The sequence below is a fragment of the Manacus candei genome, unplaced genomic scaffold, assembly GCF_025592945.1.
Source record: "Manacus candei isolate 608988 ecotype Guabito, Panama unplaced genomic scaffold, ASM2559294v1 h1tg000011l, whole genome shotgun sequence".
Taxonomy (NCBI): Eukaryota; Metazoa; Chordata; class Aves; order Passeriformes; family Pipridae; genus Manacus; species Manacus candei.
This window is the reverse complement of record NW_026138059.1, coordinates 25039749-25066819: the sequence shown is the minus strand read 5'-3', so window position 1 is coordinate 25066819 and position 27071 is coordinate 25039749. Positions and strand designations below refer to the sequence as shown.

At 40.9% G+C, this 27071-nt stretch overlaps 1 protein-coding gene and 1 long non-coding RNA gene across 12 annotated transcripts in view; one reads left to right on the top strand and one right to left on the bottom strand.

Annotated features, from left to right (window-relative positions):
- Window positions 1–54: 54 nt before the first annotated feature.
- The window catches only part of MRAP2 (melanocortin 2 receptor accessory protein 2), a 34301-nt gene continuing 7284 nt past the window's right edge, over window positions 55–27071 (bottom strand). The window contains exons 2-7 of one of the 11 annotated variants that reach the window (XM_051777986.1): window positions 17795–17890; window positions 17273–17358; window positions 16971–17133; window positions 13135–13284; window positions 7110–7209; window positions 55–1991 (exon numbers count right to left, since the gene is read on the bottom strand). In XM_051777986.1, the coding sequence (XP_051633946.1) occupies window positions 1598–1991; window positions 7110–7209; window positions 13135–13261 (621 nt within the window). In that variant the 5' untranslated portion in view covers window positions 13262–13284; window positions 16971–17133; window positions 17273–17358; window positions 17795–17890 and the 3' untranslated portion in view covers window positions 55–1597. The other 10 variants (XM_051777983.1, XM_051777984.1, XM_051777981.1 and 7 more) reach the window with 10 other exon arrangements.
- Window positions 8811–22458, top strand: LOC127466758 (uncharacterized). Its single transcript, XR_007902843.1, has 4 exons — window positions 8811–11954; window positions 12212–12386; window positions 19331–19407; window positions 21516–22458. It is a non-coding gene; the product is annotated as an uncharacterized LOC127466758 (long non-coding RNA).

The following is a 27071-nucleotide window of genomic DNA, read 5'->3' as shown; positions in this document are numbered from 1 at the left end:
AGGAAATTTAGCAATAACTGGTTTATAACAAGGGCACAGAAGACAAAAACCAAATATGTTTCCTGCACATTTTTAATTCTTTAAATATTCAACCCATTCTCTACTTTTTCCTATCTGTAAGGTGAAGGAAGAATTAATTAATCAGCATTTAAGTGTCTGGAGAATGTATCAGCAGGCCGCTACTACATTTTCCCTCCGACACAGACATGTTGTGTACAAAGTAGGTCAGTTTCAGAAAAAAAAAATAAAAAACAGGCACAGTATCTGGCATCCACTTATTTTCATTTCAATTAAGAATTTCCTGCAGAGCATACTCCAAATCAAGCAAAAGATTTGAACCTGGTGCCTCTGTATCTTCTGTGCTTGCTCTAAAACCATTTGGTCATTAATTACCATCTTTTGAGGAAAGCTGAAATATAATTTAAGTACTCTCTAAGGTTCAGAACCTTATTCTGTCTCTAAAAAATAAAGGTTGAAACTACACTTATTCAATTCCTTGACAAACCTTTAATTGGGAGAGTAGCTGAGGTTGCAACACCATCCCAATTGAGTACAAAAAGATGGAGCAAGCAGAGCTTAGCTTCACATTTGGAGCTGATGTTCTCAACAATTCAAAGCCTGCTAGCCCTTCCATGGCCCATGAATAAAGAAAGGGCTGTTTATAAAGCCAAAAAGTGTAGGAAGGTTCAGCCTATAAGCAACATATAACACCAGCTTAATGTTACATTTGCATGTAGTAACTGCACTGGCAAAAGAAAAATAGTTTTTCTCTTATTTCCTGTGATTTAGCTACTGAATCCTACACTTACTGAACTGGAAGTTCACATCAGCAATTAAAACAACCAAAAAAAAAAAAGAGTCAAATCCTGGTCTGTATTTGTGTGTAGAATACTAATTCCTCATCATCACTGGGCAGCTGTTGGAATGTCACTCTGAAGTACTGTAAGTACAGGCACCAATTTGCTTTTAGTCAGCAGCATGTGGTGATGGCATTTTGTAAACACTGTAGCCAAACAATTTAATTTGCAAGGTATTCCCTCTGGAAGCTTTGTACATTGGCTTTAACCTACACCAAAAACAGTTAGGAATCAGAAACTGAAGCTAATCCCAAACAGATATTTATTGTGCTGCTTAGTTTCAGGTATCGCTACTGGAAGTAGCAGAAGCTACAGAACCTCCCCAGAGGCTGCCTGTTTATTCCTTACTTCAGTCTCACTTTGAGATACACACTTTTCTTGGCCAAGGAATTTTCATACACTTCCCTGTACCAGGCTCCAGCCTTCACAGTCCTCATAAATTGTTACGGGATCCTTCAGAAGCTGGTCATAAGCAGTCCTTTAAAATCAAAGAACAAAACAAGAAACAAAAAAAAAATCACGAAGCAAAAATAACGCTGGCTGGGCAAAAAGTTTAGACCACAGAAAACATCATAATAAAGCATTTAGTGTTTTACTTCTTGTTTAAACTGAGTTCTAGTAGCACAGCCAGTCTTACGTACAATAAAAAGCACAGGTCTGAAATACCTTCTGTCAGAATAGCAGAAGGCCAAGAAAGGGTCCAAACTGGACAATCTTTTACCTTAACATAAAAGATTTTTTCAGTCAAGGATCCGATGGGAAGATTGCATGACCAATTTGCTTTCCAAAATGATTGGTGGCTCTGAGATGAGGAGATCATCCTCACCTAATGAAGAGTTCTGCTCAGTGTTCACAAAGTTAGGAATGTTAAATTTTGGAAGACAATGTAGGTCTTCCTCGAACACTCCACTGCTTCTGGGAACCTCCTGGAAGTGGATATTACTCTCCAGACCTGGACCTTTCTGACTCTCTTTTGCTTTGTTCGTATGTTCCACTTCATTAATACAGAAATGGAAAAGTGACTGGGATTCTTCAGCCATTTGACGAGAAAAGACCCTCTCAGACTCCAGAGGTCTTCCAAAATCTGCCACAAAACTATTCATGCGAAATCTTTTTTCAGAAGGCTCTGCATTGCTAGGGAGGAAAAAGAAAAATACAGTAAACATGAAAGTAGAACTATTTGAGTCCTTATCAGCAAATTTGGTGGTTTCAACAACCACTATGATCAGGAAGAAAGGAAACCCTATGGTTTATCTACCACAAACTTTTAAAGCTAGCAATATTGATTATTTTCTGCTGAAGCTATTTCAAGTCTTGATTTGTCATGATAATTTTCCATGGGAATAAGTTAATGCCAGCACTCTTAAATGGCACTTCCAGTAAATATACTGTAATAATCACCTCACTGAATGAGCTTAGAAATACTCTTCAGGATTTCCTCTTGATATCAAGTAGTATCAAGTAATAACATTTTTTTAAATGGCTTATAAGAACACTTTGAGAAAAAAATCTTGATAGATAAAATCTTTCTGAGGCACAGGCAGCACTGCTCTCACTAAGGCATAGCTTGAGTACTTGGTTGTCCAGACATCAAACCATCTTTTCTCCTGACTTCGATTGATGACATTCAGATTTACAAATTAGAAGGGCAGGAACTAAAGACTGCTTCAAAGACAATTCAGGCACACAGCCCAGGAAGGACAGTGAAACATATTTCTTTGGAGTTTTCTGTATAAATCTTAGCTCAAATCAGCACCAATCTGCATGGACTTTGCAGGAGCCATAAACACGTGGGAGTGAGAAAAGCTCAAGCTAGATGGAAGTCATACAGATAGCAATACATTCTTTTTCAGGCTGATTTTATATGCTATCATCACAAAGTGCAAGTTATTTGCATCTGAAATGCAGTAGAGGTATTCAGAGGATGAGCAATGAAAATCTAAACATATTCTCAGAATACAGAATTTGTTAAAAAATCATACTGTTTACATCTGAACATGCAGCAAATGACACTGGAGTCAGATAATTGGACACCTAAAGGTGCACCCAGCACTTAAGAGTTTTTCAGAAAAATGCTGTAATTTAATTCTCTCAAGCCTGCAGTAAGAGATAAGTGCCTACATGCTTTTGAAAGCCTCAGATGACACCTTCAGAAATCTACCCTTAAAACCTTCGAGTTCACAGAATGCCTACCATTAGTCTTTCAGGCATAGTTAACCTTAAAGATCTCTGCTTCTTAAATGCTAATTTACTTCCATTAGATGATAGAATCCTGTCCTAACAAAATCACTTCCACTAGCCTTCAAATCAAAGCAGTTCTCTAGTTTGTCAAAACTGTATTGGCTCATTCTGCATGTCAAAGTGAAGCATGTAGAAAAATAACATTTAAACTGATGCAAGACAGACCAGTAACTAATAATCTACTGTATACACACCAGGATGCAAACAGACTGGAATAATTTTGCAGTAGCCTTCAGAACTGACAACTGACATTTATATCTTTGTAATGCAATAAAAAGCACCACTATATAAGTCTCCTACATAGTTTTGCAAATCTGCCCCACGAGTTTCTATGCAGTACTGTGGCACAAACAGGGGAGGTGGCAAATAAGCACAGAAAGAAGAACAAGCACTGTAAGCCTAGGAAGAGGTGACTGCAGAAGAAAGCTTAAAACGCATCCACTAGAGAAGTAAAATTTCTTCATAGGTGTAGAAAGTGCTTTATAATCCAGTGAGCTATAAAGGAGCAAAGGCTGACAGTGCAGAGGGGCACACAAGACTGGCAACAGCAACCTAATCTAAATGGAAGAATAGAAGATGTCAACACATTTTACAATGACCCAGAATGCTGAGGACGTACTATAAGGAATAATCCTGTATTCATGAGCAGGGAACACGTGGTCTAATATACAGTGATATTTTTGGATTCTGAAATTCAAAAACACCATCTCGGTATTTTGGAGAGGAATTTTTTTTAACTAGACTAGAAACTTGCATAGTCTTGCTCATTACAATATGCAAGAACACTTCAGCAGATACCTTTTCAGAACACTTAAAATAAGAAAAGCAGCCTCAGAAATCCTAGTTTTACTGTGTAAGGGAGCACAGCCACCTGGACAATCAAATTCTTTTTGCAATATTTGAGCCAACACAACCCTCTGAGTTCCAAAAGTTGCCAACAAGAAAGCAGAAAGGTGAATGACTTATTCAGGGAGACACCTTGAGCAACATACATACTGAAAACCACTCAAAACAAGTAGCTGCCATTGAACTTACCCAACCTCCCTTTTATGGGAATCTTCCAGCCTATGGGTTCTGGTCTGCTGGACTCAGCACTAAGCTCTCGACTCTGCCCACTGGACTTGAGTGCACTGTCAGGGTACAGACCATTTTACCCAGTATATCATTCTAACAGAACCATACTAGATTGGGACTGACATTTGAGATTCTTCTATAGCTTAAATATCCCTTCTCTCAACAGCCTCTGAAGTGAGGTACTTGGGGTACAAGGGGTACTTGGCAAACAATGGAAAGGAATAAGGAGCCAATCCTCCAAAACAGCAGGGTTTGGTATCCTAAGGGGAACTTGGGCATCTGAACATATCCTTAGTAGCAATCCTGAAGTGCTACCCTGAACCTGAGAAATCTCCCTGAATAAGTATTCAGCAAAAACATACATATATCTGTAGAAGTTTCTGTTTCAATGAGTCTGCATTTCTCTGACTGGGTTTCACCTTAGAATCCTTAACCAAAACCAACTGATTTCTTGGGGAAAAAAAAATTCTCTGTCATTTTTTTACTGCAAGTAGTGGTACAACTTGCCTAAATTGCTGCACGAAGCTTTGACATTACACCAGCCAATATTTTTTACAGATAGGTTATACAAACTCTTGCATTTATTGCAAAAATGTATTTTTAAGGACATTTTCACATGCAGAAACAAAGAAAGCATACTAGCTACTCCTGAGTGATGAATGAGAGCATTTCTCAGATAGAAATTCAGTAAGATTTTCAACAAAATTTTTTTGTCACACAAGCAAATCTTCTACACATCCTAATATGCAGGCAAACAAAAGAGAAATGCAACAGACAAAATTTCCATAACTGATTAAATTTCTGCCTCTCCCCATCAAAATCCTGACCCTTCTGGTCTGAGAATGTATCCAATTCTGAACATCTTTTATAATTCTGGAAAATACATCCTATCATGCCCCTTTATATTAAGCCAAGAAAAGCATATTACTAGAAAAATCAGAGTATTCTACCTTGGATCCATCCATCTGAGACCAGTTACACTTATCTCTCACATTAATGGTACTTTAAAGAACAGCCAAATAGCCTTGCTGAAGTCAGAGACACATCCATCAATCAAGCTGGCTTTCTCCCAAGACCTAGGAATCCCATTAACATCTATCTAAAGGAGGGCTGCAAGACAGCCCGCTAATGAAACGCCAGGTCATGAAGAATCCAGTCAGGTGTAAAAACAGAAGATGCAGGCAAACTAAAATCACACTCTGCACTGGTTTTACAGGTAGGTGTTCTCCAGTTTTTATATACATGTATCAGAAATAAGAGGACACAGGATTCCCTGTACTTAGTGTATTCCTGGATGATCCATGTTCAATACCACACACATTTGATTATCAAACGTCAAAAAAATAGTGCTCAGATTTGTTGAGTGCCAACTCAGTGTACCTAGTAAGTGGGTGAACACTCAAGCACACAGATCCCAAAGCTGCAAAGAGGTTTAAAGCAAATACAGGAAGGAATAATTGGGCTCGCTTCAGAAACTGAAGAAAAATTATATTAAGGTTTAGAAAGGAAGGGACTTCTGGAGGTCTTTAGCCTGATGATAAAGGCAAGGCCTGAGTTCAGATCAGTTTATCTGGATGTAGAAGCTGACCAGAGATGGAGGTTTCACAAACTCTCTAGACAACCTGTTCAAGAAAATTGATGAAAAACAGAAAAACAGTGGGAGACACTAAGCAGGCCTCTGCTACCTAGAAGTACATTTTTACAAGTGTAAAAACTTTTGACAAATATTCATATTAAATTCTCTGTGTTGTATATTTGACTTAATTACTTCTTCCCCTCTCAAATTATTCACCTGGGATACAGATTCAGATGCTCAACTAGGTCTAACAAGGTCTTTAGGGGAAAGGGGCAGCACATCAACACTTAGAAGGACTTTGAATTTGTTTGGGAGCAAGGTTTGTCTGCTTTATAACAGTCTCTAAGGGAAACAAAAATACCAACAAGTCGGATCTGGTAAGCTCAATTCTTCTGCCTCTATTTTCTTCTCACAGAAACAAAACTTCAGGAGCACAGAAGAAGCTCACAATATACATATGCCCTCTCTAATGTGGCCCTGTCTTTAGAGATGTGCTATTATGTGAAGTTTCAGAGCCAGTCTACATATGATTAAATAGCAAAGGGCCTCCAGTAGGCAGAGACAGGCTGCTTTAGGAAGCAATAAGCACTAACAATTGCCTTTCACAATCAGCTTCTCATCATTGCTACCTGTCTGCAAGTGTTCTCACCTCCAGAGAGGCTTTTTATTTCTACTTTATGGCACACAAGTCTGAGAGGAGATGTAGCTTCAAACTTTCTCATACAAAGGAACAATGGCAGCCTGGGTGCTGTGCAAATGCAGATAAATCACTGAGGCAAGGCACAGTCTACACATAATTATCAGCCAGAAAGAATAAGAAATAAAGGACTTTCAAGGCACCCTGGCTTTAAACAAACATGGAGCTGATCTGTACTTCAGCATCTACTGGAACTTCTCAGCAGAAACTAAGACACTCTGAGACCCTGGGGGTTAAGGGAAGATTTTGTACAGACTACTGATATCTACCTTTTGGATTTGAACACACAAACGTGGAAACCTGCCAGATTTCAGCTTCCTTCATTTAGCATCTGCACTATATTTTATTTGTATATACTCCATCAATATTCACACTTCCACTCCAAGATAAATTGAGCTCACCTAGAGCTCGCCATTTATGTGCAGAACAGTAATCTAAAAGCACCTGTACCTGTTTGGCAGCCTACCCACAAACTTCCTTTTAGCATGAGTATGCTCAGATTGTTTGAAATGAAGATAGACTGCACTGATTCATAAGAACGGACTAGAACAAGACCGTGCTGAGCCAGTACAATGTCAGCTTTGTCACTGCTTGTTTGGGGGCTGCAAGAGACCAGATGTGCCACTTAGTAGGCTGGATTTCTTATTCCCATTTTCAAACTCACTCTTGATGAGGTGCTCCTGTCTTCGTCAGCAGGGTCAGGACAAAAAACATGAAGATGACAAAAACTGCAAGACCAACCCAAAATCCAATCACAATGGAATCTGGTGAAAAAAGAGAAAACAGGATGATCAGTATTTTACCTGCACTTGCAGAAAGCTGCCTTCCACATACACCATGACTGCAAATCCAAAATAATTTGCAGCTTATTCCTGGGCAGCAAAGAGGAAGAATGATCAAATTTATCATTATCTATGTTTAAACAGAAAGTTGCCATTGAAATTCTCATTTCTAGCCTGAATTTTACTGATATCTAGACAAACTAGAAAGAAAATTAAAGAGGGAAGATACTTATTTCCCTTGGTTAGTAAAATAAGAGCAGCTACCTTTGTGATGCCTGGCCCATTTCCAAGCATTGTGCTTTGGAAACAACTTCAGTCCTAGAACTCAGAAGAGAGGTTTATCTGATTTGCAGCAAAATCCTTTGTCTTTGTAGAACTGAACTCCTGCTATTTTAAATTATTTCTTCCCCAGACCATTAGGTTTCTGACCTTTAATGGATTTCTTTGACACAATATGTTTAGGAAGACCTAGCTTTCTTTTAGCGGCAAGACAGAGGGTTTTGAAATATACAGAACCACAGATAAAACTATTTGCTACTTCAACAAATATGAATAATCAACATATAAACGATAATTTTGGATAATTTTTGAGTTTCCAACTCGAGTAAAGAAAACTGCAGTACAACGTCAGAGGAGCCAAGCGGATTTGGACAAAAAAGTCAGACCACCAGTTAATCAAAAGGAAAACACCAATGCAATAGCCAAATACAGAAGTCATCGGGAAGAGCATGGCTTTTTACCTGTGTGCATAAAATGTACCTACTGTTCTCATTCGTACCAAATGGACCATAGAAAAATTTGCCAGTCCTACTTAAAACAAGTCTATGTCCACTTACGACTTCAAAGTTGTCTCAGTTTAAGGACACGAAAGTGTTTGCTAAGGAGGGGGGGACAGGCGAAGGGAGGGCCAGGGGAGCGGGGCCGAGCTCCACGAGCCCCGCGTGGCAAATGGCGGATCTCAGCGGCGGGAGCTGCTCCGAGACTCCAAAACGAGCCCCTCCACCCGCCCTCCACGGACTATCTTGCTGCATCCCAGAGGGGGGGTGGTCGGAAGCTCCTCCGCGGATGGTGCCGGCTACAGGCAAGCCGTCTCCGAAAAAATGCTCGCTCCAGGCACTCCACGCCGGGCCCGGGCCCGGGCCCGGGCCCGGCCCCCAGCCCTCAGCCATGGACGCGGCGGCTGGCGAGAGACGGAGCTGCTGGTCCGTCCAGCGAAGAGCAGGGAGACCCTAAAAAAAACCGCACAAGGGAGTGGCAGCCCCTGTGACAAGAGTGGTGTGCGAGCCCCTCTACAGCAAGCACCGCAAGGACTCTCTCTCCGGGGGACGAACAGGAGCTCCTCTGGGCCTCGGCAGCTCCCAAGGGCACCCAGGCAGTGCTGGCAGTCCGCAGAGGAAAAAAAATAAACAAAAACTCCGGTCTCCCTCTCCCCCAGTCTAAAAAGCTCAATGCCTAATGTTCCCCTCCGCCCCCACCCCGCAACTGTGACTGCAGAGGGGATGGAGTTTCTCTTACGCAATTTATGTGGTGTGCCGAGGTTATTTAGCATTAAGGCCCGAGCTAGACAATGTAGTCTAAGCCTACTAGTATGGGAAATTTCACTAGGAAAAATAAAAAAGTATAAAACTATAACAAAAGCTGATCCACAATTGCTCCTGAGGGAAGTTCAAAGTTTCCAGAAGCTTGATTTAGAGAGGTCCAAGTGGGACAAACATATCTCCAGACAACAATCAACTGATAATCAAGGACCAAAGATGCAGAACACCAACACAAAATATGACCTGGTCCAGCTACTTTTTCAACTATCAGTTAGTTATTTTTTGTTTATGCAAGTTTTCAAAACTTCCACAGTAGAAGTTCAAAAAAAATAACACACAAACATGCAAGAAGGAAGTCTTGGTCAGGACTGGAATCCTTTCTACCCTTAACCCCTCATTACACAGCCACTACCAAACCTCAGAGATCCTCACTGGCTGTAAAGCTACACGATGATCTGTCTGACCCAGTGCAGCAGGCACAGCACAGAACTGTTAAATTTCCTACAGCACTAACTAAAGAGAACAAAAACGCAAAGAATCAGCTATCCTGCCTGGTACTTGACCCCAGCTGTTAATCACACTCTCACTGTGAAATATCTTCCATGCTAAAAGGCATATGTGAAAATTGGAAATCAACTCAAATCATTTGTTCTTTCCCTGCAAAGTCAAAATGCCTGCTGCAACCTGAGATTTTCTCCCTGTGAAAATCAAGTCGCTCCTTAATTCCTTTCTCTAGTAAAGTAAGGAGGTTAAGTTTCAAGTCTCCCACTGCAATATTTATTCCATCTCTCCTATGCCACATCTTCCCCTCTCAACACCCTGTGTAAAATAACTAGAGGGCGGTGCAAGTATAGGTCTCCGTGATGGGGGAGTTGAGTTTGTAATACCCCTTTTTACTTAAAGTATACTGGAATGAGTTTATTTCTGTTAATTGTGTGTCCTACTTTCCTTTCAGAACCATTCTGTAAGTATAGCCTGTATGCAGTGGTTCAAGATGCACCTTGTGTTGGACCTTACTAATAGAAAATAATTCATGATTATCTACCATCCTGCTGGACTTTGTAATACCCAAAAATTTCATCTAAAAAGAAATACTCCCATTAAAAAATTTACCACTTAACCAGCTACTAGTAATGACCAGTTAGTCAGACATGCTTGAATTATATGCAACTGCATTGATAACCAGAATGTAAAGTGTGACCAAGATGACTAAAAAATATGCATATAGATTATATTGATCGAGCTGCAAAACTTAATCCATTAACTAAGGTGGCAGGGGGAATTTAAAAAAAAATATAATTCTGATAAACTACTACTCCCCACAAAACTCACACCCACCAGCATTATGTGATGAATAACAAGCCTGTCTTGTGTTTTTTTTGTTGTTCCTCCCCCACAAAGGAATTCCTAAATTTACTGAGCATAAAGCTACATCTGCCTTGCTTAACTGTGCCTCCTGCCACACTTCCAACCCTCTGCTGTGTCAGTTACATTATTTGGATTTGTTTAAAATACAAGATGACGACCTGAGTTCTCTTCAGTATTTCATTTAGGTCTCACTCAAGTGCAAATTATCCAAATCTACTAACTTCTGAACACTTACTCAAAATAAACAGTACATAACACAACTTCTGTTCAAAAAATATGGCATGAAGCACTTACGTTTATAATACTGCCCTAAGTTATGAATAGATTGTAAAAGTATACCATGACTTTCTCAAGTTGCAGTTTCAACCTTCCTTTTCTTCGTAATAGACTCATAACATCCTGACAGCAGATCTGACTGCCCTGATCATTCCTACCTATCTTACCTCTCCAATGTTTCTGAGGTTGTCTCTGTTTCAAAGGCACAAAAAAGGATTTTGTTCTTTTCTCTGCCAGTCACAAGTATCTCTTAATATATTTGTCTATTTACTTTCTAAAGCTTTAATTTATAAAACATCTGGTCTCTACTCTTGTAGATTTTCAGATTTCTAGTTCCTGCTTTCAATCCTCCTCAGACAGAACATCCTTTTTGGTTTGTTTGGGTTTTTTTTCCAGTCATATATTTGAAAAGTCACTGTGGCATTTGAATACCTCATCTTCTCCCCACCTCCACTTTTTTTAAGAAATGTATTTTTGTGTATTAGATTATTTTGTCAATCCTTTTCTTCACAGGTCACTTTGAATAATTTTTCTCTGCTTTCAGAAACAGTCTTCTGAGTTCCTTTATATATACATCAAATATTAGCAATCTCCCCTTGCTTACAGTCAATTAAATCAAAGTTAATCCAAAAGTGTCCTCCAGTTCTCTCTTGTCGAATTCCTCCTACGTTATGGTTGAAAACAGTGCCCTCTCATTTTGGGTTGAATACAGTGTATATCAAATAAATAAGTAATAATAAGAAAAAATCGTACACCTCTATCTTTAAGAAGAGCCAGTGATGTTTTACAGCTGGTCAAGTGTTACTGCCAGCCTGCCTCACCTAGACTGGAGTCCATTCCCCATTGAGATCTCCCACATAAAAGTTACAGGCGTTCATTAACATCTCTTATTTGTAAATATCCAAGGTGTCCCTCCTAATACAACCCCGTGTAATCTCCTCCCCTCCTTCCTCCTTATCTTAGGATTTCAGAGAACTTCATGTCTGATCATATCACCTCCATATTTCACAACAGTCTCAACCCAGTTGCTAATAGCCAGAACAAGGCACATTCCAAGAACACACTGTGTCAAGAAATATCATCACATACACAACACAGACACAGACTGTTCCTTTACTAGATTAAACTCTGCCCTCAGAGGAATGCATGCAGTAACACTGAAGGTAACAGAGCCAACTCCATTCTATCAGTTAAAACAAACACACAAACAAAACTAAAAAACAGAAACAAAAGAAAACCACCAAAAAAACAACCAGAAGGGATTTCCTAGGTCACTGATTCAGTGCTACTAACATCTTTCATCAAGCTCCACCTGAAAAGCAGTTGTTACTTCTGTCATGTTTTCTAGTAAGAGCTGTCCAGAATGTTCCTGCTCTGTGAACGACACAGCCGGACAGGAAAGCTCAGCTGCCACACTTAGCATGGCAATCACTTCAATGGCAATCCAAGATCTGATTTGCAGCTATGCCTTCCACAATCCAGAGACAACTATCATTTATATTTTTTCTCCCATCATGCTGGTTGACACACCGAGCTAAAAAGAAGGTATGTACATAACACTGCAGCTAATCTTTGCAATTGGTGATATTTGCAATCAGGTTTGGCCTCTGATTAAGTGGAAGTATGAAAGATAATTTAGAAACATGACAAAAGCTAACCTAAGTTTTTCAGGTACCGCTCATTTGTAAAAATACAGACACTAACCAGCAGACTTTTCTTCAGAAAGAAAAAAAAAGGTTAAGTACAATTCAGACTAAAAACCAAATTCTACTTTTTTTCTCTTTTTTTTCTTTTTTTTTTAGCATTAATAACTTTAACAAGTATGTATCCCACCCTGGACCAGTGCTCCAGCGCTGAAGAGACCCTTTCCCAGTACTTTGACGACTGATGCTCAAACCCTCTCATAGTGTATCCAAATCAGAAACAAAGAAACAAGATTGTTTGTTTCTGTTTGACAAAGTGCTTGCAAACCATCAGGTAATTCTGAGTTGGTCTCTGTTACTTTTTCCCCCCTCTTTATTTGTTTTTTCCCCCCTCCACAACCATCTCCTCTAAAAAAATAAATCATAAAATCCAAAGCCATTGTCTAGATTTTAGATAAATGTTGGTCTAGCTCTACTAGCTTGTCCTAGCTAAATTTTCTCCCAATTCCAACCCATATTTTTCATCTCCCTGGTCCCTATTGTCCACTTATTACTTCTACTGTAAAACAGTATTATTAGAACACTGAATTTAGCACACTCCTCCCATGAGGAAAGTCCCAATGATAAAAAAGTTTGCTCAAAAGGAGAAAATTCTTCTTTTATTTTAGATCTTATAAAAGCCTTACATTTATTTTCCATGAAGAAAAACAAAAGCAGTAAGGCTGTCCACCACTGCCTTTTTACCATTAAAAGGAGCAAGAGCAAAGCAACACAGATCATACTGAGTAGTCACCAGAAGCAGCAGTGGCTGTGTCTGCTGTTGTAAACTTTTCTGCAGTATTAGTATTGACAAATTTCTACCACAGCCTTGGTTCTTTCATGCACAAGAAAAACAGTCAACAAAAGGACACAAAATAATAAACAATTATAATAATCTAATAAATAGAGTAATACCTCTAATTGCAGAAAATCTTAAGAATTAGGAGAGAGATATTTTTGTGCAATAATCAGTCACAAATGAAGAGTAGGAACATTAAGACAGGAAGCTCAGCTGCAATAAAATATGTCTCTACTGAACTTACATTTATGAGCCTTCAGGCCTTCAAATGACACTGGTCCGTACTCATAGTACTCGTAGTCCCAGGTGTAATCAGAGTTAGACGAGGCCTGCTGGGAAGTTCTATTAGAAGTCAGCCTCAGGGCAGACATCTTGCATCTCAATAAATATGTATCTGTGGATATGAACTGTGTTAATAGAGACTACATACTTCTAGCACATCTTTTGGTTTTATAAAGAATGTTTTCTTATCTATTGGAGCAGCCACTGCCTCATCCAGACAAGGCTATCACATCCCCTCCTATTCCTTCACCCGTCTTGGCTGGCTAACCAACAGTTAACACAGATCTTCTCTTCAGTGGAAAGAAGAAAACTTATTTTCACCTCCACAGAGATGTGTGTAAGTGTACAGAATATCAAAACCAGGTTCCTCTGATTGAATATAGATTTCATAGCTTGAAAATAATACATAATGAACACCACCAACCTCTGCATCTTAGGATGAATGCTGAGTGGAGAATTAGCCAGACTACTACTGTGTTATCCGCACAAAACCCAGCTGGCCGCTGTTTGTCAGTGGTACCCCTCAGGGACTGATACTGTGCTGAAATGGAGCGGACATGTACCAAGTTCACAAATTATGTGGGGGACAGTCAAGAGGCTGGAGGGCACACTGCTGCTTAGAGAGACCAGGACAAGCTGGAGAAAGGGAGCAACAGGAACCTCATGAGGATCATCACTGCAAATGCAAAGTCCTGCATCCAGGAGGGAATAACCCCACACAGCAGTGCAGGCTGGAGGTTGACTGATGGGGAGCAGCTCTGCAGAGAAGGACCTGCAATGAACAACCAGCTGAACACGAGTCAGCCGTGTGCCTTGTGGCAAAGACCACCCAGTGTGTACTGGGCTGAATTAACAGGAGTGTACCAGCAGGTCAGGAGAAGTGTTTACTCTTCTCTACTCACCACTGGGAAGACCATATACCAGGTGGTATCCTAATTATAGAAAGACATAGGTATACTGGGGCAAGTCTAGTGAAAGGCCACGAGGATGGTTAGGGAGCTGAAGCACAGGATGCATGAAAGCTTAAGGATTTGTTCAACCTGGAGAAGAGATGGCTCCAGGGAGACTTTAGTGCTGTCTACAGTTAGAGTTGGAGGGTGCAGAGATGATGGTGCCAGGCTCTTCTCAGAAGTGCAGAGTAAGAGGACAAGAGGCAATGGACAAAAAATTGGGAAACAGGAAATTCAAATTAGATACAAATTAAAATTTACCTATCTAGTCAAACATGCTTTGTGTAGGAGGTTGGATCAAATGACACCAAAGGTCCCTTCCAACCTAAATTTCTCTACGCTGATAAATGGGCTCAATATGTCCCTAAGAAGGAAAATAAAATGAGGGATTTCCCCCATGGATTAACAAAACCCACAGTACAACCCTAAGCATCATTAAATTATCTGGATAGATATTTCTGTCATTACCACCACTCTGTATTAGGGACTTGCATTTTGCAGAGTAATTTTTTCAGAATATGAGACTGTTTTATGCACACCAAAAAAGAGCACATCTCTGCCCAAAACATCTGCTGCTGCAGCAGCTGGAGTCAGGACATCCAACTTAAAACATATTACAAAATACTATTTGTAAAAGTGAGTTGAGCTTTGGGTAATTTTGCATTCAGTTAAAACTGAATTGACCAAGGCTTCAAGTGCTAGGAGAACCATACATAAAGAACAAAAATGAGGCACAAAATGAGAAACGCATTCACCCAGGGAATATGAACAGCATTTCAAATTTAAAAAAATTGTTCTTTCTGCAACTATTTTACCATGAGCAAATGCTGGCAGTAATGCCTCAAAACAATTTTAAATAAATATTATGCCTGAAAAAGTAAAACTTCATACCTATTACAATGTTCATAACCTTAAACACATACCAAAACTTAACTTGTGATAAATCCTTTAAAACAATAAATGGACCTATTTTTCAACCCAAACCAGTTTAGTTTTCACAATAAGCAACCTGACAGCAGGAAAGGTCAGGGGGACAGGGAGAGAAGTGACCAACCCTATTCTTGGATCAGGACAAGAAGATTCTTCACTTTATGCTCACCCCCCTCCTAGCCACCCAGAAAGCCTCCAGCAAAAATAAGCAGCCCAAAGCACAGAGGAGAAAGAAAGATGGCTATAATGGACAACCCAGTTCATGGGATTCCTGTCCTAGTTTGTTCCCATCTCAGCTCTGTCAGTTGTTTCTTACAAGAGCTTGTATTTCATTTTGTGACTGCACTCCAAGAGACTACATGGTGCTACACAAGGTTCCCACCATTTTTCTTCCCCTTCTCCTTCCTCTTTTGTTGATGACGTCTTGACAAATTTTATTAGCCCAGTCCTGTTTAAGGGCTGCTTTTCTCTTTTAGAGCCTTCCAGACAAGTCTATCATTCATATATTCCTCATAGGACATCACTAATATTCAGTCACCTCCCTCCTTTTAGTATCATAAAAAGAGCTGAAATCTACAGGCAGTAAATTTCAGAGTAGGATACATGAACAGTCTGAAAAATTTTGTTTCTTCCATCTCAGGTGCAGGCAGATGGGATTAATTGGGCTACATGCAAATCTCTCTCCCAGTCTAGTCTCTAGTGCCCAATTATGGTTTATGGTGAGCATAGCCACCTCCAGAACACAAAGAATCTGTCCCACCTCAGTATGCAGTTTGGACTGGGTGCTCCAGAGTGTCACCACTGACTGCCAACGTTTCAAGATTTACTTTCACTGTAGACAAGCCACTATCAGAGGGAGAGCTGCTAACTGAAACCTGGGTCACCAGCTCCCAGGCTAATCTGTACTTTGAGGGACATACAAAATATCCCTCTAAATCATCCAGTACAGCTAAGCATTAGCATTGTCCCAAACCAGTTTACAGCTCACTTGTAAGCTCTGTCTGTCCAAATACCTCCAAAACCTCAGCCTGAAGCATGTGAATACCAACCTTTCATTCTACTTAAAAGCCAGTCTAGCATGGTGGTACAAGGAGCACCACAGTGAAAGTAGTGAACACTTAGACCTTGCATCTCCTGGGGAGGAGCAAAGCAGGGTGAGCTGGCATGCTAGCCACTTGTCAGGTGTATTTGCCAGGCTGCAGCAGGTCACAGAGGGACTTCAGGCAAGGGTTTCAAGGAATTAATTCTTCCAGGAGATGCACTAAAACACACTTTCTGCCAGGCGTGGAAAGCAGTGATTCATCCCACAGTCTGAAGCATGACAGAGGGCTTCTCCAAATGACTTTGCTGAGGGTTTTTCTGGGTGGCACAGGAATTGTTTAAGGTAAACATGAAAGCCCCTCTGTTGACTTTGATGTGTATGGATGCAGACAGTCTTTCCTCACTCCAGCTCACTTCTTTCAGGAGCAAGTAAGTAAGCAACACAAAGCTTCACTTTGACTACTCAAGAAACCCCAAAGCAGGGCTGTGTTCAGTGCTGCAAACCACGAGATTCAGGCAGATCAGTTTCCTGGAAACTAAAAAGGGCAAGTGCTCATGGCCTTTTCCTGGAGCATTGGATTGCTCTCTGCAGATGTCAACAGATACCCAGAGACTCCCCGTGGAGACCCAACTGGAACTCCTGGAGTTAAATTATACCTTCATGAAAACTTGTTTGTAACCTGTGGGAAAGTTTGTAAGGCTACAAGCTTGCCTGAGAGCTGCCACTGGTCCTGAGCTAGTTTGACTGTTGGGCTATATTTGCACCACATCCACAACTTTGAACTGCAGCAGCAGGGCATCAAACGCTGTGCAGTTTGACTATTTGCTTCAATCTGGACATCATCCATGCAATTGCATGAGGGTCTCAGCCACTTACCTTTCAAAATGAGTCACTGTAAAAGCAAAACTGAACACACATCACATCTGCAACACAACTTCATGGCTTGCACCATCACTGGGGCCACAAAGGCATATCTGTTTTTGCGTGTATCTCAAATTGGCCTTGTACGTAACCAGCAACAGCTACCTCCGAAGCTGACCTACATGCACAAAATAAAACCATGTGGACTGATCATGTGCTGTTCATTTTTGGAGCAAGAGAAATTACCAGTATGGTAGACACAAACAACTTTTCAATCAAAAAATTTCAACGAAAAACTACATTTATTTTCTACATACTTCTATTCTGCTTACTGCCATGGAATCTAAGCACTTCATAGTCTTCATAGAAGTTGCCCCCTTGCAAATTCTGAAGATCCCAAGAGCTAGACATGGGAAAAAAAGTAGCAACATTTCAAACTGTGAGAAGCCCCAGCCTGAGAAAGCTTAGCACTACACCCTGATGCATCAGCTCCATCATCTGGGCAGTACAATTAAAACAGAAGTTATTGGCTATGAGAAGTTAACAACACAGGCTGTTCCCATATCCCCTAAGTCCCCAGACCAACAACAATATTCTGCAGGGAGGAATATTGCAGCCACCCCCACATTCCTTTTTACTCCATCCCAAAGACTAAGAGGTGAAGTCAGAGAAAAAGCAAATAAAAAAACAAACACAAACTTATTTACTCTGCTGCATTGCATCAGCTGAAAAGTAATACAGACCCCATCTTTCTACAACTCTACCACACAGCTATCACTTTGAACAAGCTGTGCCACTCCCAACCACAGACAAGGAGGTAGTCTGTAGCAAATTCTTACCCTAATGGTCCTTGCTTCTTTCTAATTCTCAAGATCCTAGATGGGCATGATTTGAGATCAAACTTGTGGTCTTTTCAGGGGAATACCCAATCCTACCTGCAATAAAAGAGAGAAAAGTAAGGTATAAAAAAGAAGTGAAATTTAGCAAAAAAAAAGATATCTGGAAACTGATAGTACAATTTAAAATCAATCATACATGCCAACTCTGAGTGCATGACACCTAGGTCTTTTCTTGGAGAGAAAAGGAAGTACAATGGTGACAGTGGTTATGTTTATGACCAATGTTCACAAACAGCATTATCTGCATGGGCTATTGCACTAAAATAACAAGAATAACGTTGGATTCATCACAAAAGGACTTTATAACAATGGAAAGGAAAAAAGCTGGTTTAGTCACTGTTTAACCTGGGAACTAAGGATGAGAAAGGTAACAGAGTTACAGACATCTGCGCTTCATACTACTATATTACACATCATATAACATACATTTTATTATCCTTATAACTGTGCAATGTAAACTAGACTCCAACAGTTAACTATTTATGCATCACACACAAATTCTTATTAAAATATCTTACTTTCCGTGTACTAATGCTTAATATCTTGGTACTAACACTTGATATCCTGCATTATGTGCGCTGTAAAAAGTTTCCACACCATTATACACAATTTTCATGCTAATTGTATAGATACTGTTTGTACTTAGTTTAAAAGTGATAACATTATGACCTTAAAGTAAAATTTAACAAAGACCAAAACAGTTTGCCAACTATTTTCCTAAAGTCAATAACAATATATGCAAACATTAATGCCCACTTAGCAGCTCAATTCGGTAGGGGCCGCATGGAAATTAAGGCAGAAACTAATATGAAATAATATCATAGTATGAGTTCACAGGCAACTGTATGGATCTAAAAACAAATAAAGCAAATACTGTGTAAGCTCACTCATAAGCCTTTCTGAGAAGACAAGGAATTATATACCTAACATAGCATCACAGAAGCTCTGTATTCCTTTTGCTCTTAAAAAGTTTCAGTCCTGCACTAACAGTAAAGGGACATGGAACAGTTAGTATAGAGCTAGTGGGACTTGCTCCCAAAACACACTGAAGCTTAGCGTAACTCCAGCACCAAAAGCTTTAAAAATTACAGCTGACATGCACAGTCTTAAGAGACAGTATTATCTAAAAGTAAAAAGGATTAGCCATAATTCCATTTATTTCCTGCATCTAGGGCAAGATTACACAATTAGTACTGAGCCCATTTTCCCTTCCTCACTAAAAGTCAACCTTCTCATAGATGTGCAGGTATGGCAGCTGCAAACCCAAGTTCCCTCAAGATCAACCAGACTGGAAGAAGCCCTATTAGTGAGCACTAAAATACTGAGGCTTTTTCAGTCCTATATTGTTACAAATGCTGACATCAATGTTATATATAAGTATATTCAACACTTTCCAAGAGAAAGGCTGCCTTTCCCTCAGCTGTTTATAATATTGCCCATTTTAACCTTTCTCACTACAAATTTTTCACTTTTCAGTAATATCACAGAGATCCCAGGCTGATTTGTTATAGAAAACCCTGAAGTGAAAGAGCCCTGGCATATCCACTGATGAGGTAAGAGCGAATTGTAATGCAAGTTTGCAACTGGCCTGCCCCAAAAGTTTCTGCTTTTGGGCTGTATTATTTTCCTTCATTTTCCTGGCTTAGCAAAGTAGTCCTTTTTTTTTTTTTTTTTAATTTTTTTAAAATGTGTCTCTCTGTTAGCTTTATTGTCACAGAAAGCTCAGTGCTTAGATGGGGATCTTCTGATTTCCTTGCTAACCCTGAAGTCTGTCAATATGAAGCCTTATTCTGAGCAGAGAGAAAGGAAAGCACCTCCCCGCCATACTCTTACTGAACAGCACACTGCAGGTCAACTGGAATGGCTCCATCAGAATATGAGTACCTATAAATTGCTTTTAAAATAACTTCTACTTGTTTTATCATGTAAGAACCTATAAAAAATAGCAGCCTCCACAGTAGATACAGAACAAGTACTATCATACTTTTAATAACTAAAAGATGAAATTAACTTTTAAAGTAAAAAAATCTCACTGAGAATTTATCTCAATGCATAAGGTTACTAGACTAGATTTACCCAAACTGGCTAGACTACAAGTCATGAAGAAACACTGGAAGCATAGTCTTGCATGTAGCCAGAAAAACGACTAAATTCAAGAACAGGAGACACCCAGGAATATTTCAAATAGCCACAACTAAACTGACCATTTTTAATAGGGGCAAGGCTGAAAGAAGGAACTACTCTTGTGTGATTGTTCCTGGGAAACTCAGCACTGATAAACAGCTAGAATTCCCTGGGCTCCCTTCCTGCCAATGACCTGGGCCTGCAGATGTCCCGTGCCCTGCAGCAGCTGCTGCTGCACAGGCCTCTCTTACCAACCCCACAGGGAGCCCCACCACAATGTGCAAGGCCCAGGTTTAAATGCAGAGCAGATGTTCATAGGGTTGCACAGCCCAGAAAATGGAAGCGTGTGTTCAGGCACCATTTAAGAGCTCTGTTTTAGCTTTGCATCAGTGAAAAAGCCACCGCAGCAATGAGGCTGACAAGCAGAGTACAATTTCCTCTCTCTCATTACAAAATTAAACCCTAATCTTCACGTAACGTTCATCTGGTCTGAAGTACAGGCCACAGCACACCTCCCATAGCACCTATTTACTTCTTGGTGGTTCTCCCTGCAGAAATAGTTCTGTTCCCAGGTACAAAAGACCATTTGTCAGAGCTACGCCCACACTTGGGTATCTCACAGCTGGGGTCTGACAGTGCTGTGGTGGAAAAATCTTCAGCTGATGCTCTCACCCACACAGGGTCTGTAAAGCGTAATCTCTCTGATGCAAAATAACGCTTAAGCTTTTAAATTTGAAAATACGTAATTCAATTTGAATTATGTATTACATTTCCTCAAGAACTAATAAAATAAAATTATGCAGCTTTTCTTGAAAACTTCCACACCTGTATGACAAGCACTTTCTGAACTTTTGTAGTTAGCCTACGACACGATGCAGAAATTTTGCCTTAATTGGTTCAGTGACAATTTCAAGCACTCACTGAAATGGAGCTGTTCATTAAAAGTCAAATTGCCTTGGGATTTTTCTGAACAAGAACTGGTTTTTTTCCCTGTCTTTAATCTAATTCTTCCCTCCAGTGCTGCTTAAGAAGACAACGATTTATTGTAGTGCCTCAAATGCAGATTTCCTCCCAGGTAAATCAGACAGCAGTACACAACTCACAGGCACACACCTGAATGTTCCCATTCTTAATCCCTTCCATGTTTCTGTGTTACACTAGGCTATAAAAAAGTAACTAGATGCCAAGGAAACATCACTAAAACAGTACAACCATGGCCCATTGCAGTAAGTATGCAGAATAAAGCCTTCATCTATTTGTAATAAGATTTGTAATAAAATTTTACCGGCAATAGCTGCTATTACAGGTTCAAAGACTGGAAATTTGATTTAAACTGTTGAAAAGGTGCAGGAGTATCATCTGTGCTTGACTCAAAACCTCTTCCACCATAATGTGTACATGGATGATCAGCAAAAGAATATGCAGTAAATTACTTTGTCCAGATCTTCATATTCTGGATTTTAATTTCTTTAAAAAAATTATTTTCTTGCAATAGCTTGATTTATTTTATACATATTTGGTTGTGATTCATACACAGAATATCTCCTTATTTTTGTGAAGAATGGAGCCACACTGTCCTCAGCCAATGGAGATCTGCAGTTCCCTTGGCATCTTTCCAGGTATTTACTCCTGTTGTCAAAATTATCTTGACTCTCTGGTTAGGAGCCTGAATAGAAAACCACAAATGGACAAGAAAAACAAGCTGAGTGTGAGACCATTGCCTGATTATCTCCAAGCAGAAGCCAAAACATCTATTTATTTCCACAATACTTACGTAAATCTGCATCCCTGTGAATACAGCCTCTGGAAAGCTCAAATGAGAGGAACGGAGCAAAACAGGAGCAGCTCCAAGACAGAGCAGTGGGCTGGGAAACACACCTGGAAACAGAACCGAAGCCCGACCAGCCTTGCTGAGGCAGTTTGAGACAGCACTGCCACTGCTGCCCCGTCCCTCTACCAGCTATGCCTGTCACAGCAAAAGTGCCAAACCAGCTTTCAGTTACCGTCCAGTTTTAAGTGCCAAACAAGGCTGGTATGATAGGATGAACGAGGCAAATGTCAGAGAACAGAGGCTGCTCAGAGAGTTTTGCCAGCTCGTCACTGAGGTGATCCTCTCCAGCAAAAAGAATGGCAGACAGTTCAGGAGAAAGACCTGAACTGCCGTGAACAGTCACTGTCAACAGAGAGGGCTCACCAGAATAGGAGACCACTGAGATGACAACTATTAAAAAAAGAGACAGTTAAGGGAGAAGGAAGGAAAGGGGGTGGGGGGGAAGGAGTATGGGAATCAACAGAAGACTAGGGAAGAGCAGATAGGGAAAGGGAAGAAGGCAAGACAGAACAGAAGTAATCAAAGGCTGTATGGTATGGAGAAGAGGTGTCATCCCTTCAGCCTGAAAGTACAATGGGAAGGAGATGCCATCTGAAAAAAAAAAAAAAAAAAAAAAAAGGAAAAAACACCACAAGAAACATACAATAAACTTATCTTGCTTTTTTTTTCTTCCCCCCTAAACGTTTTACGTTCAATTTTTAAGCTCATTCAAAGGCTCAGCAGTCAGAGCAAAACACAACATACAATTTGAGAACACTGAAAATAATCTCTATGTATTTCAAACAAGCTCGTGCTTTGTAGTTGTTTTGCTTTTGAATACAGAATAAATCTCTCCGTTGCAAATTCAGAAAGGAAACACAAGCGTTTCTACAGCCGGCATTTTCCATGTCACCCAAACGAACAGTGCCACCTCAGCCTTTTTTTAATTATTATTGTTATTTAACATAAAAGCGCAGCACTCCAGACCTTAAGGCTTGCGGGAGCCGACGGGTCTCTGTTCCAAAACGCTTCAGACACCTGTTAACCGCAGGCTGAACTACGGGCGCTCGGAGCTTCCCAAGCCGCCCAGGCTGGAGCACGCACCAACGTGAGCCTTACTGCGGGGCGGGAAGGGGCGGAAAGGGACGGGAAAGGACAGGGCAGGGAAGGCGGGGCCGTCCCCTCCCAGCTCCGCTCCCTCACCCCCTGCCCCGCAGCGACGTCCCCTCTCCGCGCTTACCGCACCGGGCACGGCCGCGCTGCCGGCTCCCGAAACGCCGCTTCGTCCCGTGCGCAAGGCGCAGCCTCCCGGGAGCTCCCTGGCCCCGCCAGCCCCAGACAAGCCGGCGCTGCGGGGGAGCCGGGCGGGATGCTGCGGGCGGGATGCTGCCGGCGGGCGGGATGCTGCGGGCGGGATGCTGCGGGCGGGATGCTGCGGGCGGGATGCTGCGGGCGGGATGCTGCCGGCGGGATGCTGCCGGCGGCCGGGATGCTGCCGGCGGCCGGGATACTGCGGGCTCGCGCCCCGCCACAGCCAGTGAATCATCAGCAGCCGCGGCTTCCCGGCCCGCGCGCGCGGCATGGATCGGGCGCGTGACGCTCCTGGTCCAATGGGCAGTGCGGGCGGGAGCGACCCCGCGGGCGGCCGCAGGTGCGGGCAGGGCGCGGTGCCAGGAGGAGACGTGGGTGCGGCCGCGGGCAGCGAGCTCCAGGCAGAGCACCAGTCGGGAGTAACCCCTGCGTGTCGCTTGCCTGCCAGGAACTCACACATTCCAGGGGGAACATCAGTTTTGGAAGGAGAGGAATGGCCGGTCCGCACTGGAGGTGCTTGCACAGAGGGAGCCATTGACGGTGGGACCTGGTCGGGGGCAGGGGAGCTTGTGAGAAGTGCTGTCTCGGCTGCCAGGATGTGAAGGGCAGCGCCCTAAATCTATCGGGATTCTGTTCAGGCCTCTTGAACCATTTCACAGAATCACAGAATGGGTAAAGTTGGAAGAGACCAGGTGGGTCACATGGTCCAACCTCCCTGCTCAAGCAGGGTTATCCCAGAGCACATGTCACAGAACTGTATCCAGACAGTTCTTGAACATCTCCAGTGAGAGAGGCTCCACAACCTCTCTGGGCAACCCATCCTGACATCTGATCAGCCTCGCTGCAAAAAACCTCAATTTTTCTTATGTTCAATGGAAGTGTCATCTACTTCAATTTGTCTTTAATGCTTCTTGTCCTGTCACTGGACTCCTCTAAGAGCAATCCTATCCCACCTTCTTTACTCCCACCATCAATTCTTTATACACATTGATAAGAGCACCCTGAGCCTTGTCTAAGCGAAGCAATCACAGCTCCCTTTGTCTTTTCTCATACATCTCTTGCCCAGTCCCTTCACTATCTTCATGCTTTTGATAATCCTCATAGTGATCAAGTGTTGTAATGAACAATATGACTTCATTTTTCTCTCTGTGGCAAGGAAACAAGTCTCACACACCTGTCCAATGAAGCAACTGGCCTGCTGAAATGCTCACACTCTAATGTTACAGCAGATCTTTGATAGTGCTCTGGCACTTACTCATTAGCCCTGTTTTCATCTACTTCTTGATAGGCAGGACTTTGATCTTGGACAGTACTGTCCCTCTCCAGCAATGGTCATAAAAGATATCAATACTGTCATCTTCATCTCAAAAATATAGAACTGACATTTACACATGTTCATGATTATGAACAGGAATGTGATAAGCACAATGGCAAGTTGGGAACATCCCATTTCCTGCTATTTCCACTGTGATTGAAAAGTCAGAATGACTCAGGTTTTTGTTCATTTTTCTGTGCCTTAAAAAAATCTGGCATTCAAATTCCCTCTAAAAGAAAAAAGCCTCGTGAAGCCACTATGTCATTTCTAGCACAACTCCTGTGCTTTGTCCTTTAAGATTTTAGAGCTTTTATACCAAATGCAGAAGAATCCAAACAAAAACCACAGATTAATGAACCAGAATTGTAGCATTTTCTCAAGATTCCTAGTTTTGTTTCTAACACTTCTGATTAGTGAAAATGCAGAATTAATGACTACTCATTAACAGCAACATGACTGATATTGCAGTGGAAGAAACAGTGTTTTTGCCTGATGAGATGTGGAACTGCAGGTGCTCAACTCCAAGTGTAGATAAGGGTGCTGCACAATCTTTTTTCCATTCCTCCTGTCATTTCGTTTTCTGACTCTTCATGCACATCATTAGTGTCTCTTCCACCTAATAGAGACAGCAGTGGGAATTTTTAAAAGGCAAAGGAATTCAGCTGAGGGAAGAGGAGAGGCAGTGCAGGCATTCACATTGTGGCTGACCAGAATGAGGATGGAGCTTCATCTGCAGCAGCTGCCCTCGTATGGCTCAGCAGCTGCAGCATCGGCCCTGGTTTTAGTGAAACAGAGAGAGAAACAGTATCTACAATTAAAGGACGAATTGTACAGAAATTCATTCTGCCATTCATTCTCACTTGCCGAATCTTTAGATTCATGTGTAGTTAGTAGCTGCCTGGGGTTCAGCAGGCGTCTAGAAAGCAATAACAAAGCAAAAAAGCAACCCTTCTCACTGTAGCTTATTTAGAATTGACAAATAAAAAAAGCAGTCTTGAAAAGGAACATTATTACAGAGTGAAGAGCTCTGCAGTTCTTCCAGATTTCTGGTGTTTTAAACAGAAGGCAATAGGGGGATTTTCCTGTGCCACTTGTGACATGTTACAAGAATAAAGTTGTTTGGTTGCATTTGTACGGTAATAAAAATGATATAAAGAAAAAAAACTTCAGCATTTTTATAATTTTTTCATACTACACTATGAAAAATTTTCTCAGGGTTGCAGTTCTGCAACAGGCTGCCCAAGTTATCTTCCCAGTGCTGTTGATAGATTATTGTACTTACAAATTCAGGGTTCAAAGTTGCCAAAAATTGATTTTGATTTTTCCTCAAACTCTGCTGAAATCCTCTCTTTGTCATGTGTTAGGAGAAATATTATAGGGCAAAGCATATTTTATGTACCTTTCAACCTGAAAGTGAATTAGAAGGTAAGACTAAAATATCCATGAATGTAGAGTGAAGTTTTAACAGAAGCCCCCTGTGCAAATCTACAATGAATAAAAAGTGTGTTACTCTCACACTGTGCTCATGTCTTGTAGCCATATCACTTTCACAAGTGATAATTTTTAAGACTGAATTAATAGCTTTAATAGATTTAAGTTAAGATTGCAGAAAAACTATGGGGAAATGCCATGTTGTGCAAGTGGAATAGCTTCTGAGAGACCCTCCTTGCCCACAGTGGCAGTAGAGAATTAACCTTCTCCTATCAGAGCTCTATTCCAGTGCTCTTACACTCAATTTTTGAAAATGCTGTCTCTTTCCCACTGGAGTTTGAAGCTCTTAGTACCATTTCTATGAGTTGTTTCCTAGTATATTCTTATGGTAGCTGTGTAATTATAATTAGCATTCTTTGAATAACGTTCCTAGTCCTGAACACTGCATCTCTTTTTTCCTTTTAGTAACCCATTTTAATTTTTCAATGAAGATAGATCAGAACGTGGGCATTATGCCAGCATCAGCCACAGAAAAAGTAATTATCACCTCTCTACTGATTCTCCATATTCTCCTTTTAAGTAAGGCATAGAGCTGACATATCTCCTTCATAACAGCCTTTATGTCCTTTACTGATAATTTAAAACTGTCTTTAAAACATCTTCAGAATCATAATTTCTAGCATATACTCCTTTTTTCTCTATGTGTGACCTGGAGTCCATGTTCCTCTCTACAGGCTCCATGTTCTAAAGTACCTTTTAATAATAAAATAAAAAAATAGCCAAGTAAGTTTATGCCTGTGCCAACTTGCCACTGATAGGTGTTTAAATCTGAACAAGCACCCCACCTGATATAAGCTTATTTGCATTTTAATGTGATTATCTAAACATGGAGCAGATATTACATGTAACTTGCAGTTATTTTTATGAGCCAAACTTGTAAATCAATGTTAAAACTTATTTATAGTTGTTAGATATACCCTAATTCCCTCAAAAATACTAAGTGATTGTTAAGCTTTGAATAACCTCATCCCTCTACTTACTGTCACAGGTTAAAACAAACAACTCCCTCTGACAGCCAGCAAATATCAGTAATCAAATGTTTGGACAATTGTACTCCAACACTTGCAGTTACTTCTCAGTCAAGTACAACTTCTGAAAAGAAAGAATAAGTTGCCCCCAATACTTGCAGTCTATACTTGAATTTAATAGATTAATCCTTTGCCAGT